General features: G+C 42.5%; 1 protein-coding gene across 1 annotated transcript in view; it reads left to right on the forward strand.

Moving 5' to 3' along the window:
• Positions 1-12,876, forward strand: part of LOC310800708 (uncharacterized protein) — a gene marked incomplete at both ends in the record, with an annotated part of 61,246 nt that extends 48,370 nt beyond the window's left edge. Inside the window, 6 exons of the mRNA XM_083663322.1 lie at positions 227-347; positions 452-546; positions 1,386-1,600; positions 1,975-2,083; positions 2,194-2,388; positions 12,867-12,876. Of these exons, the coding sequence (XP_083519448.1) occupies positions 227-347; positions 452-546; positions 1,386-1,600; positions 1,975-2,083; positions 2,194-2,388; positions 12,867-12,876 (745 nt within the window). The remainder of the gene's footprint in view (positions 1-226; positions 348-451; positions 547-1,385; positions 1,601-1,974; positions 2,084-2,193; positions 2,389-12,866) is intronic.
• Positions 12,877-16,592: the final 3,716 nt, after the last annotated feature.

A 16,592-nucleotide genomic window follows, 5' to 3' on the forward strand; every position in this document is an offset into this window, starting at 1 on the left:
CTGTCAAGGCAAAAAATTACACTGAATGAAGTGTAGTCATGTCATGACAGTGCAGTCATGTTTCCTCCATCTCAGAAGGCTCTAAAGCGAACTTTTAAACATTTTGAAATTGTGACACAATTTTGTTCTTGTCTTTTGCCCTTTTAATTGTAAAGCACTTTAATATAAATAATGCTTCTTCTTTTTCTTCTTTTTCTTATCATCATCATCATCATACGCCTGTTAGGATTCTCCCAGAGTCAGCTCGCTGGCTTATGACCCAGGGCAGGAAGGAACAAGTGCAAAAGGAAGTCCAGAGGGCAGCCAGGGTGAACGGGAGGAAGGTCCCAGAAGCTCTGCTGGACAAGGTGTGCTGCATCAACCTCATTTTGACTTTAACCTAAATTAAACACCAGCAAAGCTCTGACTTGAATAATGTAAATAATCTAAAAATAAAATGTTATTTGTTTAGTTGGACGCTGGGACTGCATCTCAAAGAGGAAACATGTTGGACATCTTCAGGATCTCATACTTGAGAAAACGTGCTGTCATTATGAGCTATGTCTGGTGGGTCTTTGTAATTTCTCCAGCGGTTTTTAGATGAATTGAATGTTTCATGCCACTCACTGTCCTTCTCACCTATGAATTACATTAAGACATTGGTTCCCAAACTGTGGTCCGCGGACCACCTGGTGGTCCGCTAGAGCAGGGGTTCCCAAACTTTTCTGACTAAGTACCACTACGTACCAAACCAAATTTCCCAGAGACCACTTCCACTGCGTATACCAGGCTGTGAAAAAGAGGACCCCTTTGAAAAAGTTTTTTTCCCTTGCCAAAATTTAGCCTAACTTTGGAGTGTTATTTAGCTACCTTCCTGACAAGCTAGCATGGCATTAAGACATCAATCATGCATCAATCATGTTTAATCATGACATGTAGGCTAATAGCTACAGTAAACTGCATGTACACATGGACAGAGTATTATAACATAATATTTTTGCTAGGGATGGGGCCGATCCGATCCAATATCGGTATCGGGTGCCGATATTGGCACTAATTCACGGATCAGATCGGATTGGAATCGGGGGATTCCCGCCCCCCCCCCCCCCCCCCCCCCCAATTCCAGCGCGGGCCGTAATTTGCCCATGTATAATAGTATCCTTCTTTGCCTTGTGTATTTTCTTAATTTTGTCTGCTGCAAGGCATATATTTTTTTTAAATCTTTAATTGACCAAATCTTTGCCTATACTGTATATTCAAGAAAAATATTGGTATCGGCATAATATCGGTATCGGCAGATATCCAAATTCAGGTATCAGAATCGGATCGGAAGTGGAAAAATGTGGATCGGTGCATCCCTAATTTTTGCTGTGACAATTGAGATCTCTCTCCCAATGTGTTACTAGGTTTGCAACAAGCTTGGTATACTATGGATTGACCCTCAATGTTGGCACTTTTGGCCTGGATATCTACCTCACACAGTTCATCTTTGGCATTGTTGAGCTTCCTGCACGCCTGGGCAGTTTGTTTGTTATTCAACACTTTGGGAGGAGAATATGCCTAGCAGCGGTCTTTTTCTTTGGAGGTTCTGCTTGCCTTGTGATCCTTGCTATTCCAAAAGGTGACCAAAACATTACACTTCCTTTGTACTCTGAGATACACAAGTTTGTCTTAGGTATCCATTAACCAGTGTTTATGTGATGTCAGGCTGCTTGTTTATTTAATCACTGAGTCTTGAGAACTGGGGGAAACCAATTCTTAATTTAGAAAATAAATAAATACAGTACAATGCTAATAAATCTGATCAGGGAGGAGAATATATCAAGCATCACCTGCCTTGTGATCCTTGCTATTCCAAATGCTAACTTCTAACCTTAAACATCTTAAATTAAATTAAACACATTCAATTTGATACAAGAGTCTCAGTTTGCCCATCTGTCTGATAAATATATCTGACTACTGTATATATTATATATCTTATTATTTGCCCATCAGACCTTCCTGTATTGGTAACAGTCATAGCAGTACTGGGGAAGTTTGCTGCCTCTGCTTGTTTCTCCATAGTCTACGTTTATACTGCAGAACTATATCCAACTGTTCTAAGGTAACTTCTCTGTTATTAGAGGTAATACTGGTCGAAAATGCTATTTTTCCTATTATTAAATGTGAAACATGATATTGCTGATGAGCCTGTTGTGCATATTGTCCCTTCAGGCAGAATGGTTTGGGTCTAAACTCCATGTGCGCTCGTGTGGCGGGCATCCTCGCCCCTCTGATCAGGCTCCTGGAGGTCTACCATCACACCATCCCCATGCTGATATATGGCATCATCCCCGTGGCTGGTGGGGGGCTCTGCCTGCTGCTGCCTGAGACTCTCAATGTTGAACTTCAGGACCACACTGAAGCCATGTGAGTTGACTAGCCTTTTCACCGTAGTGTAGAAAATGGGTAGATAGGTAAATGAAACAATTAATTGTACAGTGCACTCCTCTTATAGTGATCATCTTGGGACTGGTCAAAATGATCACTGTAAGCGGAGTATTGATCACTATAAGCTAATTATTTAAACAGCATGTGTATAGGAAGGATTCGGGACCAAGCTTTTTGATCGCTATAAGCGGTTGTTCAATATAAGTGGATTCCACTGTAGTCGGCTATGATTTTAAGGGTTTACTGTCTGTTCTCAAAGCACTTCCATAATTCTGCCTCCTCTTTTTAATTTCAGGAAACCAGAAAATGGAAATGCTGAAAATGGATTCTGTGATAAAGAGGAAAAGCCAGAGAAAAGCACAAAATTATAATTTATACAGAAAGTGATATTTGATTTTTATTTTTATTTTGTGCCCAGATTTTCTTTTAACTAACTAGGGATCTCGCGCGCTCGATTCCTAGGCTCGCCCGCTACGCGGCCTCGCCCGTCCTGCAGCTCGCCAAGCTGGCCCTGCAGCTCGCATTCGCAGCTCAGCTGCTGTGTGGCCAATGAGACCAGCATCACTGATGATGTCAGATTTATGACATCACTGATGTCACAGTGGGATTTATGACATTACTGATGATGTCACCGTGGGATTTATGACATCACTGATGATGCCACAGTGGGATTCATGACATCACTGATGATGTCACCGTGGATTTATGACATCACTGATGATGTCACATTGGGATTTATGACATCACTGGGATTTATGACATCACTGATGATGTCACAGTGGGATTGATGACATCACGGATGATGTCACAATAGGATTTATGGCATCACAGTGGGACAATCACAGTGGGACAGAGAAACAAACAAACAGACAGAGCCCCAGCTCCCATTTATATACTGAGGATGATGATGATACAGATACACAGTTCTTCAGTATCAGGTAGAAATAAGGTAGGCCTAGACTAGCTAGTATCTTGACTGCACACAGAAATATCAGCATGCAGTTACTTACAGTGTACGCAAAGCTTCAACAGAATATTCAACAGAATTCTAGCCAGGACCGTGGCTCCTGCGTTACATTGCTGGCTTGCTGGGGAAGCTAACCCTGGCTGTGGTCAGTCCTTGGATGGGAGACCATTGGTGCTGGAAGTCGTGTTGGAGGGAAGACCAGGAGATGCTTTCTCCTCTGGTCTCATCATGAATAATATCCCCGTCCCCAATGTCAAGCTCAACCTTGGTAAGACAGAGCTACTCTTCCTCCCAGGGAAAGACTGCCCTCTCGCAGATCTCTCCATCTCCATTGACAATACCACTGTACTTCCCTCCCAAACGGCTAAGAACCTTGGGGTGATCCTTGACAACCAGCTGTCTTGCTCAGCCAACATAGCTGCGACAGCACGCTCCTGTAGGTTCTCCCTCTACAACATCCGCAAAATCCGTCCCTTTCTCACAAGAGAAGCGACTCAACTCCTGGTCCAGTCACTTATCATCTCTCACCTGGACTACTGCAACGTGCTCCTGGCCGGCCTACCTGCCACTGACATCCGACCGCTTCAGCTCATTCAGAACGCTGCAACCCGTCTGGTATTCAACCAACCCAAATTCTCTCATGTCACTCCCCTCTTCCAGGACCTCCACTGGCTTCCCATCTTGGCACCGTAGGCACGCATCAAATTCAAGACACTGGTACTGGCCTACAGAGCAGTACACCAGTCAGCTCCCCTGTACCTGCAATCTGTACCATGTAGTGTTGTAATGTTATGAGATGTTTGTTGTGGCATCTGCAACTTGTATAATTTTATGCTGCTTTTCTTGACCAGGTCCCTCTTGAAAAAGAGATTCTTAATCTCAATGGATAAATAAAGGTAAAAAAAAAAAAAAAAAACTTGGAGCGAGGTTTTTCCATCCAGGCTAGTAAGCCCCCACACACTAAGCCCCCACACTATCATCCCATTGGTCAGAAACTGCCACCCCCCCCCCCCCCCCCTCCATGTTAGGAAAGATTAACTCATGTGCTGTTCAGAATACCAAAATATTTCACAATCTCCACAGATCGCATCTTGGCCCACATCTCAAACTATCTGGCACTAACTTGATACTTCTCTGAATGATCGGATGTTTGATCCGTTCAGCCAGGTCACAGCGACCTCTTTTCCTAGCTCAACTATTGCTATGGTTTTCCATTATCTCACCCAGCATGGGGATGTCGAAACATTCTTCTCACATTTAATTGCTAAACCAGTAATTCTCCACTTTAACTCCTACTCTGTGCTTGGGTCTTTCGCCTTCCTCTGAGTGGACACACATAGATCAGTGAAATGCATGCTATGCTGATGATTATAGTGGCGTAATGTACATGTATGCATATGTATGCACCTGGGGGATACGGGCAGAAATACATTTTATGACTCAGAAGTCATATCAATCTAATCGATTTATTGATGAACATGCTGTCTACCAGAGTATACAAATGTGAATTATAACTTGTGCAAAATTGTGTATAAGTGAGAATAACAATAATAATCATGTGAGTGTGTCATTCTATGTGTATGGATTATGTGCATGTGTGGTGTGTACTGTAAGCATGTGAGTGGGTGTGTACGGTATATGTGTCATGTGTTTTGACCATACTTACCTCCTACAAGAGAGCTGCGCGGGCCTGAAATTTCGGCCCGAGCCCTCCCCGGCCCGTGACATGCAGGCCCGTGCCCGACCCGGCCCGGATGAGTCATGAAATTAATTGGCCCGAGCCCGTTGCGAGGCCCGACATCAATATCACGATATGACGACACATCTCTCTCTCCCTCTCTGTGCATGCTGCCGCGCCGCTGAACTCGTTGCTAGACTGTGTTGCCTAAAGACAAACACTGCAGCTTTCTCTCTGTCTCTCTCTCCCCCTCTCACACATGCTACCGTGGCCTATCAAAATCCACACATATTGTCTCGAGAAAGAGAACGTTAGATCGTTTAATTGCCAACAGCAACAATGCCCACAAACTGAAACATTATGTCACTCAAGCATATCGAAATTAAAACAGCAGACTTACCGTTTATAGCTGCATTGAATAACGTCACATTAGTGTCCTCACAATGTATGGTAGATGGGTTCATTTTGAACAGGTTGAAATGAGCTTTCCCTACTGCAGTGGGGACTGTTTAACTCTCCCCTCGCAAACTTTGTTTTATGTCCATCGATCTTATTTCTCTCTCACGACACGGACACGGACACACGCGGCTTGTTTTGTTGTTGTTTTTTACGCTGACGGAGTGGCAGACTAACGTCACGGTGAGGGTGTGTGTGTCTGTGTGTGTGTGGCTGTGGCTAGGCGAGTGTCTGTGCAGTGTGCGCTCCTCCTCTTTGTGTGACTGCTCTGCTGTGTAAAATCAAGCGAGTAATACAACGTTATTTTATTTAATTATTGAAAAACGGCCCGACCCCGGCCCGGCCCGGACCTATTAATAAAAATAAAATAAAAAACGAGCCCGGCCCGGGCCCGTTTAGGCAGGCCCGAGGGGCCCGCGAGGGTACCCTCGGGTTTGCAGCTCTCTACCTCCTACGCTGCAGTACAACTTAAACCAACCCCAAGCTGCTTTACCTTTACCTTTATATTATATTAACAACAACGCAGCCCTTATTGGAAAAGAACTGCGCTTGGCTTCCCAACCACTCCTGTCCACACACGTGAAACATTAACAAATGCATATAAACGGCAGCACAACAACACAACAATACAGAGTATACTGTGTATTTATGTATGGAGAAGGTATTTGGAAAGGGAGGGGTTTAGGGTGGGTTCGACTATATGAGCGGCCCGCGTAGGTGTAAAGACATATATGGTGTACAGATATTTTGAAACCAATTTTTTTCCATGTCCCAAAGATTGCAGTCAGCCAGGGACTCAGCCAGGGCTGTGGTGTCTGCTGAACGCGAGGGTCCGAACGCATCCCGTATCTTGCTTAGGGCCTGAATCATGATATTGGTAAATGGTAAATGGTAAATGGACTGCATTTATATAGCGCTTTTATCCAAAGCGCTTTACAATGTGCCTACATTCATCCATTCACACACCGAAGGCGGCAAGTTGCCACGCAGGGTGCTGGCACAGCCATCATGAGAAATTCGGGGTTCAGTGCCTTGCAATTCGGGGTTCAGTGTCTTGCCCAAGGCACGACATGCGGACTGGAGGAGCCGGGGATCGAACCACCGACCTTCTGATTAGTGGACGACCCGCTCTACCTCCTGAGCCACAGCCGCCCCAATGCCCCCAAATCTACTGTATAGTGTACACAGCAGCTGCATACTATGAGTCAGTGTGTCATTTTCTGACAGATCGAGTGGAAAACAACATTTTTGGGTCTTTGTAAACCATGACTTTACATTACTGCTAAAGCTCTATAGATAAACTGAAGGGAACACTCACTGTGACAGAGCCATTTTCACACCTTCTAAACAAATATTTAGATTATGGAGGAATTTTGTGGCTTTGGTAAATAAATAGCCTAAATGACAAAGACCTTTGACTGTAGGGCAGTAATCCATCCGCAAATGTTAACTACATTCATTTCAGAGTGACCCAGACTAATAGGCTCAGCAAGATGATTTTGAAGTATTCCAAAACTAATCAGGAATATTTAGAAATACATAACTTACTTAACTTAAGTAATCTAATGGAATACATTAGAAATTACATTTTAGGGTATGCATTCAATAATGATTAATGGAATACATTTTAAAAGTAACCCAACCTGCATGTGAGCGCACACACAAAATTGGAACGATTCACGACCGCACGCATACTAAAATTGGAACGATACACGACCGCACGCATACTAAAATTGGAACGATACACGACCGCACGCCAGTCTTCTCTGTATCGTTCCAATTGAGTAGGCTATACTAAAATTGGAACGATACACGTTTGGTTACAAATTCGCTAAAGCTGTTTCCTATCACATTTCTTGTTTTCGATACATGCTACCGCCACCCCCACCCCCCCGGCTCATATCCAGTTGTTTCTTAACACGTTCACTGCCAATGACGAGTTGACTCGTCAAAAAAAATCCAACGGTTGACTGCCAATGACGAGTTGACTCGTCAAAAAAAAACGGTGGGACGTGCATCTAACCCTTTTACGTCTCCTATATAAATATGGGAGCAACCGAACGTGTACAACCCATTCCACCGACCCACTAAGTGGCGACAGTGCTCTCCAGACTAGAGGAAGCCAAGCAAAAAGCAGCCTGAGGAAGCCATTCTCATGAAAATGGATTGGCGAAAACGCTTTCGCTTTCGCGCTGGGAGCTGGCGGTGGGGGATTGCAAATTTGCATAATAGATTATGGGTGCAACACACTTTGAAACACCTTTGAAACACCAGCAGAAAGCCCAGAATCGCACGCAGCTTCATTCCAGCTGAGCTCAACCGAAAACCCAGAAACGAACGAGCCTCATTCTCATACTGTAGGCGAAAACGCTTTCGCGCTGGTGCACACGGGCGCACAACGGTGGGGGGTTCCAAAAATAGACTGGGTGCAAAACACACTTTGAAACACGCAGCATAAAGCCTAGAATCGCACAAAGCTTCATCAAAGCTCTCAAACCCAAGAAACGAGTGAGCCCCATCCAGACTCGCCGACGAGGGGGCCGCCAGGGAGGGAGGCTGCTCACTGCTCAGACAGGCAGTAGAAACTCGCTTGTGACAAACGCTGCTGAAAGCCACCAGACACGCCCACGGAGGGAGGAGTTTGAAGGAGAGGGGGTTCAGAACTATATTGTTTAGATGTCTGATATTTCACTGATGCCAAAAATAAATGGTTAAAGTGACTGTTCTGCCTGTTTGATTGAATTTCACAAAACTGCGATTATCTCAGCTTTCAGTCTCAGACGCTGAAACCATGCTGTACTCAACGGCTAATATCTACATAACTACTAACTCTACAAACTAACTCTTTTAGACAGAGAAAGCACACATTCTATTAGTACTTTTGTGAACTTTGTGTTCACAAAGTCCAAGCAGAAAATAATCCTCGGCTCTTGTAAAATGAGCCAGAATCCTCAAAAAAAAACCTTTGGCAGAAGCTACCTACAGTAAAAAAAAAAAACGGCTGGCAGTGACCCCTCATGTCATGAGACCCCTCATGTTTATGTGAGGGGTGGGACTCTAGGACCTGGGAGCTCAGAGCAGGCGAAAGCAGCCTATATATGGTAAGGAGCAGATCCCGTGAGATCAGAGACAGTCACGTTTGTTCTCGTCCGTCGTGTGTCCTTGTTTCCGGGTGGTCAGCGCCGTGTGTGCAACTAACTACAGAGAATCTCTGGTGGTGCTGTGCAGCAGGAGTTGTGTGGGCACCAGAAACCACACACTGCCATATGTGCATTAGCAGAGTCTGAGAGTGCCAGACCAGACCCAGACCCTGGTCAGCCCACGCTCCTACCTGTTGGGTACATAGGTGCCTCGGGCCTAGGAGGCTGAACTGGTGACACACAGGACCGTGGTCAGCAGGGCGGTTACACCCTGCCTTTTCGAAACCCCCCCACTCCGAAGATCGACCTCCATTCTTCGTACTGGAGGGGTTTTCCCATTTTTTTAAAGGCACCGCTATTCCGAATGGGGACATCCCCTCCATTTCGAAACCCCCCCACTCCGAAATTGATTTTCAAGTCCATATTTCTCCGAGTTTCCTGCATCAAACACTGCAACTCATTGTTTTTTATTGAAAATATGCATAAGCGGCGCCAGGGCTGGACTGGGACCAAAAAAGCTACCTGCCATGTGTCAGACAGGCCCACAATTTCGAATCGGCCCAATTTTTCAAGCTCGCGCTCGCATGGGTTGGGGATTTACTTATAAAGCCACATGTTATGACCCGGTCTAGGGGTTTTAGGTGTAATGATGTTGCATCATTGAATAAACGTGCCCAGTGAGAACTCAACGTTTACTTATTAAATAGACATAAGTACAGTACTGTTGTTGAGGCTATAATAAAGGACTGTATGATACTATAACTTGCTGGTTCTGATTGGATTTAAACTTCGCTCCAGGTGTGTCTGTTAAAACACGGAAGCAGACAACTTATCTTCTTTCAAGACTTTTACTTGACTGAGCAATGGTCAGACATGGGCGTGGTTTACATGTGTATGTGGTTCTGTAAAGAAATAAAATATATATATACATTATTATAATTACAGTAATAAACTAGTCCACCACAAAGCCTATAGCATCAGTTATACATATATCCATCTATGCATACATACTATGGAGGGTGGATCGTGCCTAAATCAAATACAATACACACAACTAAATACAATACACACATTGAAATACAATACACATATTGGAAATACAATACATATATTGAAAATACAATACACATCTGAAGAATACAATACATGTGTAACAATAAATACAATACCAAAATGCTTAAATACAATACACATATTGAAAATACAATACACATCTCGAAAATCCAACAACTGTATTGTATTTTCGAGATGTGTATTGTATTTTCAATATGTGTATTGCCTTTTCAATATGTGTATTGTATTTCAATGTGTGTATTGTATTGAATTTTGGCATGGGTGATTCGTGCCATAATCAAATACAATACACACATTGAAATACAATACACATATCGAAATACAATACACATATTGAAAATACAATACAGTTGTTGGATTTTCGAGATGTGTATTGTATTTTCAATATGTGTATTGTATTTTCAATATGTGTATTGTATTTTCAATATATGTATTGTATTTCCAATATGTGTATTGTATTTTCAATATATGTATTGTATTTCCAATATGTGTATTGAATTTCCAATATGTGTATTGCATTTTCAATGTCAGTCAGGAACAGGGCCGGCGCCAGGATGAAATGACTGAGGGGGCTGATTTTTTTTTTTTTCGATTTTTTTTTTATATTTTTTATATATGATATTTTTATATCGTAAAACATAGGTTATATACCCGCTATGCCTATTTCTGGACTTTTTAACCATAATAACCTCTGAAAAGCGCAATAACAACACAAGAAAGACTACTATTCAAAATCAAATAAAACATTTATTTCACAGCAGCAGATTAAGTGAGGGGGCCGAAAATTGAACTGAGGGGGCTAAGCCCCCTTAGGCCCCCTCGTGGCGCCGGGCCTGGTCAGGAATGTTTCCCGTTTTTTTTAGTTGTGACGTAATCACTCCGTTCCCGCTCCACTCAGCTGGCTCGAGTGCACCACCCAGACACTTCTTTCTGCGACCATGTATCGAGAGACATTTTCTAAAGAGTATAAATTAAGCTTAAGTTGGCTACCTTGGCTACCTTGCTGGCAAAATGTCGACGAAGACGTGGGCCGATCTGCTGCGGGAGGCAGCTAATGCCATGGATCTAATTCCTCCCCCCAGTACCCCTCCTCCAGCAGCTCATCCTGTGCCCCCAATGTCTGTAACGTTACCCTCACATGGATCAACTTCCATGGAATCAAGAGTTCGTGGTGCTGTGCAAGGTAACGTTAACGTCAAAACCACTGGAAAATATCTAGTTAGCTAGCTCAGATCGCTAGCTAGCATCGCGCTGCTCGCTGCTGCCAAGACGCCAGCATGCATTGAGAATGAATGGCAGCCGGCCGGCTGCTCTCGCTGTTCGTGACGGTCCCTTTGTGAATCCACAGTAAACGCTAGCTGTTGGAATGAAAGGATAGTGCTAGCTAGCTAACAACATTAGCTAGCTAGGCTATGAGAAACCCAAAATACAGATTTGAGCTTGGTTACCGACTGTGCACTTTATTAATGTCCTCTACTGCTGCTGAATAAAAAACAAGTAATTCTTGCCGAAATGACACAACAGAGATTGTATTTTAATCATCATAATGTTTATTTGATTCAATATTGATGTAGGTGAGGTGTCCAGGCTGTTTCAGCCTTACAGCCACCGTCGATCAACGCCATTCAGGAGCCCTGCTGTCCCAGCAAAGAAAACCAAACTGCTGCCCTACACACACTTCTGTTGCCTGGGCGGTAGGAAGGACAACAGTGTCCCTTCGATCTACGAGAAGGAGGAGTTATTGGTAGCTGGTCTGGGCCACAAAAGGATAACGTTCCCAGGTAATTGATAGTCATTCATGAAACTGAATGACACTATTTGAAGGGGTGTACATAAGACTAACATGACACTGTCATGAACCTGTCATATAACCGTAACATGAATGAATCGAGATACACCATCAGATCTTTCTCCTCCCCTCTCCTCACCTCCTCCCCTGTCATATAGATACCTCTCAAAACCAATAACCCTATTCTTTCTGTTTAACCTGATATTCAGGTGGATGAGAACTACGGCATCGACTGGATTGGATCCAGTGACCCGGGACATGCTTCTGTTATTCAAGTGCATGAGATTCAACTGTCACGCCAACTTACTCAGGCAGAGCTAGACCAGCTTCCTCATCCTGACAACACAGAGAATGATTATGGGGTGCGCTTGTATTTGCGCACAGTGGATGTCTTGACTAGATTGTTATAACATTGCTGAATCGATTCATAACAGTTAAGAGACAAAATTAACCCCCCCCCCCAACAATCCATTTTGAAAAACAAGTTATAATAAATAAATAAAACTCTTGCGTATACTGTTCAAGTGTGCACATTCTTTTGTTAAAAAATAAAATAAAATAAACACCAAAAAGAGGCAACAGGCATACAGCTATAAGATTCCGAACCCTGTGTCACAGGTGTTCACAGCAGCTGTAAGATCATCAGAAAAATCCTTGAAGGATGTGTAGTGGCCAGGGACTTTCAGGAGTTCGGTGCAGGTGGCTGAAGTCGGCATCTTGACCCAGGAGCAAACTTTGATGTTGAGGGCTTCAGGCAGGACACACCACCCTACCCAGAACCTGACCAGTTTGGTGAGTTGTTCAGATGTCGCTGCAGGGAAAAAGACACATCAGAATCAGAATCAGAATCAGAAAGACTTTAATGATCCCCGGGGGGAAATTGGGACAAGTTACAGTAGCTCGCTCACAGAACACACATAGCATAAAATAAACAGTAGTAAATGCGATAGAAGCAAAAATAAGTAGAATGTCTAAGTAAGCAAAATACGTCGAGTAAGTATACATTCCGTGCCAATTATCATTATTGCACCCTGGAATTATATTAAGTCGGCTTGCCCTATACGTTACACGTGGCTCAGCCAGGCACAGTTAACCTATCGGCTGGCTCAGTCTCAGGGAGACTGAGCGTTTCCGAGGTGCTAATGATAATTGGCACGGAATGTATACTTACTCTACGTATTTTGCTTACTTAGACATTCTACTTATTTTTGCTTCTATCGCATTTACTACTGTTTATTTTATGCTATGTGTGTTCTGTGAGCAAGCTACTGTAATTTGTCCCAATTTCCCCCCGGGGATCATTAAAGTCTTTCTGATTCTGATTCTGATTCTGATGTGTCTTTTTCCCTGCAGCGACATCTGAACAACTCACCAAACTGGTCAGGTTTATTGTTTATTGTTTATTTAGATCCCCATTAGCTGCCACACATGGAAGCAGCTATTCTTCCTGGGGTCCACAATATAAAAGTTAAAAAAAAAATGACATACATTTGATGGATACAATTATTCAAATACAGTTTGTACAACTTAATTCATGAAAAAATTAAGTAATGCTATGTAAGCTTTCTTAAAATATAACCACAACCCAACTATGGTTGCTTTTGATTAAAACAGTTTACAGATAAACATTAAAAAAAAAAAAAGTAATAAAACATTTACGAATACCGACACCAAATTCAGATTCACATGGACCAATGTTCAATCAATAGACTGTTTTTAAGATGTTTTTTGAACAGACTTAAAGACTGGGTGTGTCTCATACTATCAGACAGCTTGTTCCATAATGCAGTGGCTCTATACATAACAGATTTTTGAGTAGATATTAAATTTGTGGAAGGCAATACAAGTAATCTCCTAGACACTTGTCTTGTTGAATAATCATGAATATCTTCAATATGACAGATCCTAGAGTATAAAGATGTAGGCTTGGCCTGTATACAAATTTTATGAAAAAAGGAGAGAAGATTATAAGAAAGCCTATCCCCAACCTTTAACCACTGAAGCTTACTATGCATAACATTAACATTAGCTTTGTAAGGGCATTTCAGAACAAGGCGAGCAGCTCTGTTTTGAACAATTTGTAACTTATGAATGTCTTCCTTAGTTGCACTAGACCATACCATCGAACAGTAGTCTAAGTGAGATAGCACCAATGCTTGAATTACCTGTGCTCTAGAGGGATCATTCAATAAGTAGGCACATCTCTTGATAACAGATACAGCTCTCCCTATTTTTGCTACTACATTGTCGACATGAGCAGACCAGGACAGCTTTTCATCAAGGGTTAGACCTAGTAATTTCACATATGAGACTTGTTCTAGCGCTACCTTCTTCATCTCAAGGGATAATTTAAACTGGTCAGGTTCTGGGTAGGGTGGTGTGTCCTGCCTGAAGCCCTCAACATCAAAGTTTGCTCCTGGGTCAAGATGCCGACTTCAGCCACCTGCACCGAACTCCTGAAAGTCCCTGGCCACTACACATCCTTCAAGGATTTTTCTGATGATCTTACAGCTGCTGTGAACACCTGTGACACAGGGTTCGGAATCTTATAGCTGTATGCCTGTTGCCTCTTTTTGGTGTTTATTTTATTTTATTTTTTAACAAAAGAATGTGCACACTTGAACAGTATACGCAAGAGTTTTATTTATTTATTATAACTTGTTTTTCAAAATGGATTGTTGGGGGGGGGGGGTTAATTTTGTCTCTTAACTGTTATGAATCGATTCAGCAATGTTATAACAATCTAGTCAAGACATCCACTGTGCGCAAATACAAGCGCACCCCATAATCATTCTCTGTGTTGTCAGGATGAGGAAGCTGGTCTAGCTCTGCCTGAGTAAGTTGGCGTGACAGTTGAATCTCATGCACTTGAATAACAGAAGCATGTCCCGGGTCACTGGATCCAATCCAGTCGATGCCGTAGTTCTCATCCACCTGAATATCAGGTTAAACAGAAAGAATAGGGTTATTGGTTTTGAGAGGTATCTATATGACAGGGGAGGAGGTGAGGAGAGGGGAGGAGAAAGATCTGATGGTGTATCTCGATTCATTCATGTTACGGTTATATGACAGGTTCATGACAGTGTCATGTTAGTCTTATGTACACCCCTTCAAATAGTGTCATTCAGTTTCATGAATGACTATCAATTACCTGGGAACGTTATCCCTTTGTGGCCCAGACCAGCTACCAATAACTCCTCCTTCTCGTAGATCGAAGGGACACTGTTGTCCTTCCTACCGCCCAGGCAGCAGAAGTGTGTGTAGGGCAGCAGTTTGGTTTTCTTTGCTGGGACAGCAGGGCTCCTGAATGGCGTTGATCGACGGTGGCTGTAAGGCTGAAACAGCCTGGACACCTCACCTACATCAATATTGAATCAAATAAACATTATGATGATTAAAATACAATCTCTGTTGTGTCATTTCGGCAAGAATTACTTGTTTTTTATTCAGCAGCAGTAGAGGACATTAATAAAGTGCACAGTCGGTAACCAAGCTCAAATCTGTATTTTGGGTTTCTCATAGCCTAGCTAGCTAATGTTGTTAGCTAGCTAGCACTATCCTTTCATTCCAACAGCTAGCGTTTACTGTGGATTCACAAAGGGACCGTCACGAACAGCGAGAGCAGCCGGCCGGCTGCCATTCATTCTCAATGCATGCTGGCGTCTTGGCAGCAGCGAGCAGCGCGATGCTAGCTAGCGATCTGAGCTAGCTAACTAGATATTTTCCAGTGGTTTTGACGTTAACGTTACCTTGCACAGCACCACGAACTCTTGATTCCATGGAAGTTGATCCATGTGAGGGTAACGTTACAGACATTGGGGGCACAGGATGAGCTGCTGGAGGAGGGGTACTGGGGGGAGGAATTAGATCCATGGCATTAGCTGCCTCCCGCAGCAGATCGGCCCACGTCTTCGTCGACATTTTGCCAGCAAGGTAGCCAAGGTAGCCAACTTAAGCTTAATTTATACTCTTTAGAAAATGTCTCTCGATACATGGTCGCAGAAAGAAGTGTCTGGGTGGTGCACTCGAGCCAGCTGAGTGGAGCGGGAACGGAGTGATTACGTCACAACTAAAAAAAACGGGAAACATTCCTGACCAGGCCCGGCGCCACGAGGGGGCCTAAGGGGGCTTAGCCCCCTCAGTTCAATTTTCGGCCCCCTCACTTAATCTGCTGCTGTGAAATAAATGTTTTATTTGATTTTGAATAGTAGTCTTTCTTGTGTTGTTATTGCGCTTTTCAGAGGTTATTATGGTTAAAAAGTCCAGAAATAGGCATAGCGGGTATATAACCTATGTTTTACGATATAAAAATATCATATATAAAAAAAAAAAAAAAAAAAAAAAAATCAGCCCCCTCAGTCATTTCATCCTGGCGCCGGCCCTGTTCCTGACTGACATTGAAAATGCAATACACATATTGGAAATGCAATACACATATTGGAAATACAATACATATATTGAAAATACAATACACATATTGGAAATACAATACATATATTGAAAATACAATACACATATTGAAAATACAATACACATCTCGAAAATCCAACAACTGTATTGTATTTTCAATATGTGTATTGTATTTCGATATGTGTATTGTATTTCAATGTGTGTATTGTATTTGATTATGGCACGAATCACCCATGCCAAAATTCAATACAATACACACATTGAAATACAATACACATATTGAAAAGGCAATACACATATTGAAAATACAATACACATCTCGAAAATACAATACAGTTGTTGGATTTTCGAGATGTGTATTGTATTTTCAATATGTGTATTGTATTTAAGCATTTTGGTATTGTATTTATTGTTACACATGTATTGTATTCTTCAGATGTGTATTGTATTTTCAATATATGTATTGTATTTCCAATATGTGTATTGTATTTCAATGTGTGTATTGTATTTAGTTGTTTGTATTGTATTTGATTTAGACACGATCCACCCTCCATAACATACACACACACATACACTATATACTGACACATAAACTATTGTATGTTCACTACATACATAGCCAGCATATCAGCCTCCATATCAACATACATGTACATATATCGTGGAAAT

Source organism: Poromitra crassiceps (genome assembly GCF_964638095.1).
Source record: "Poromitra crassiceps genome assembly, chromosome: 2".
In the NCBI taxonomy this organism is placed as follows: domain Eukaryota; kingdom Metazoa; phylum Chordata; class Actinopteri; order Beryciformes; family Melamphaidae; genus Poromitra; species Poromitra crassiceps.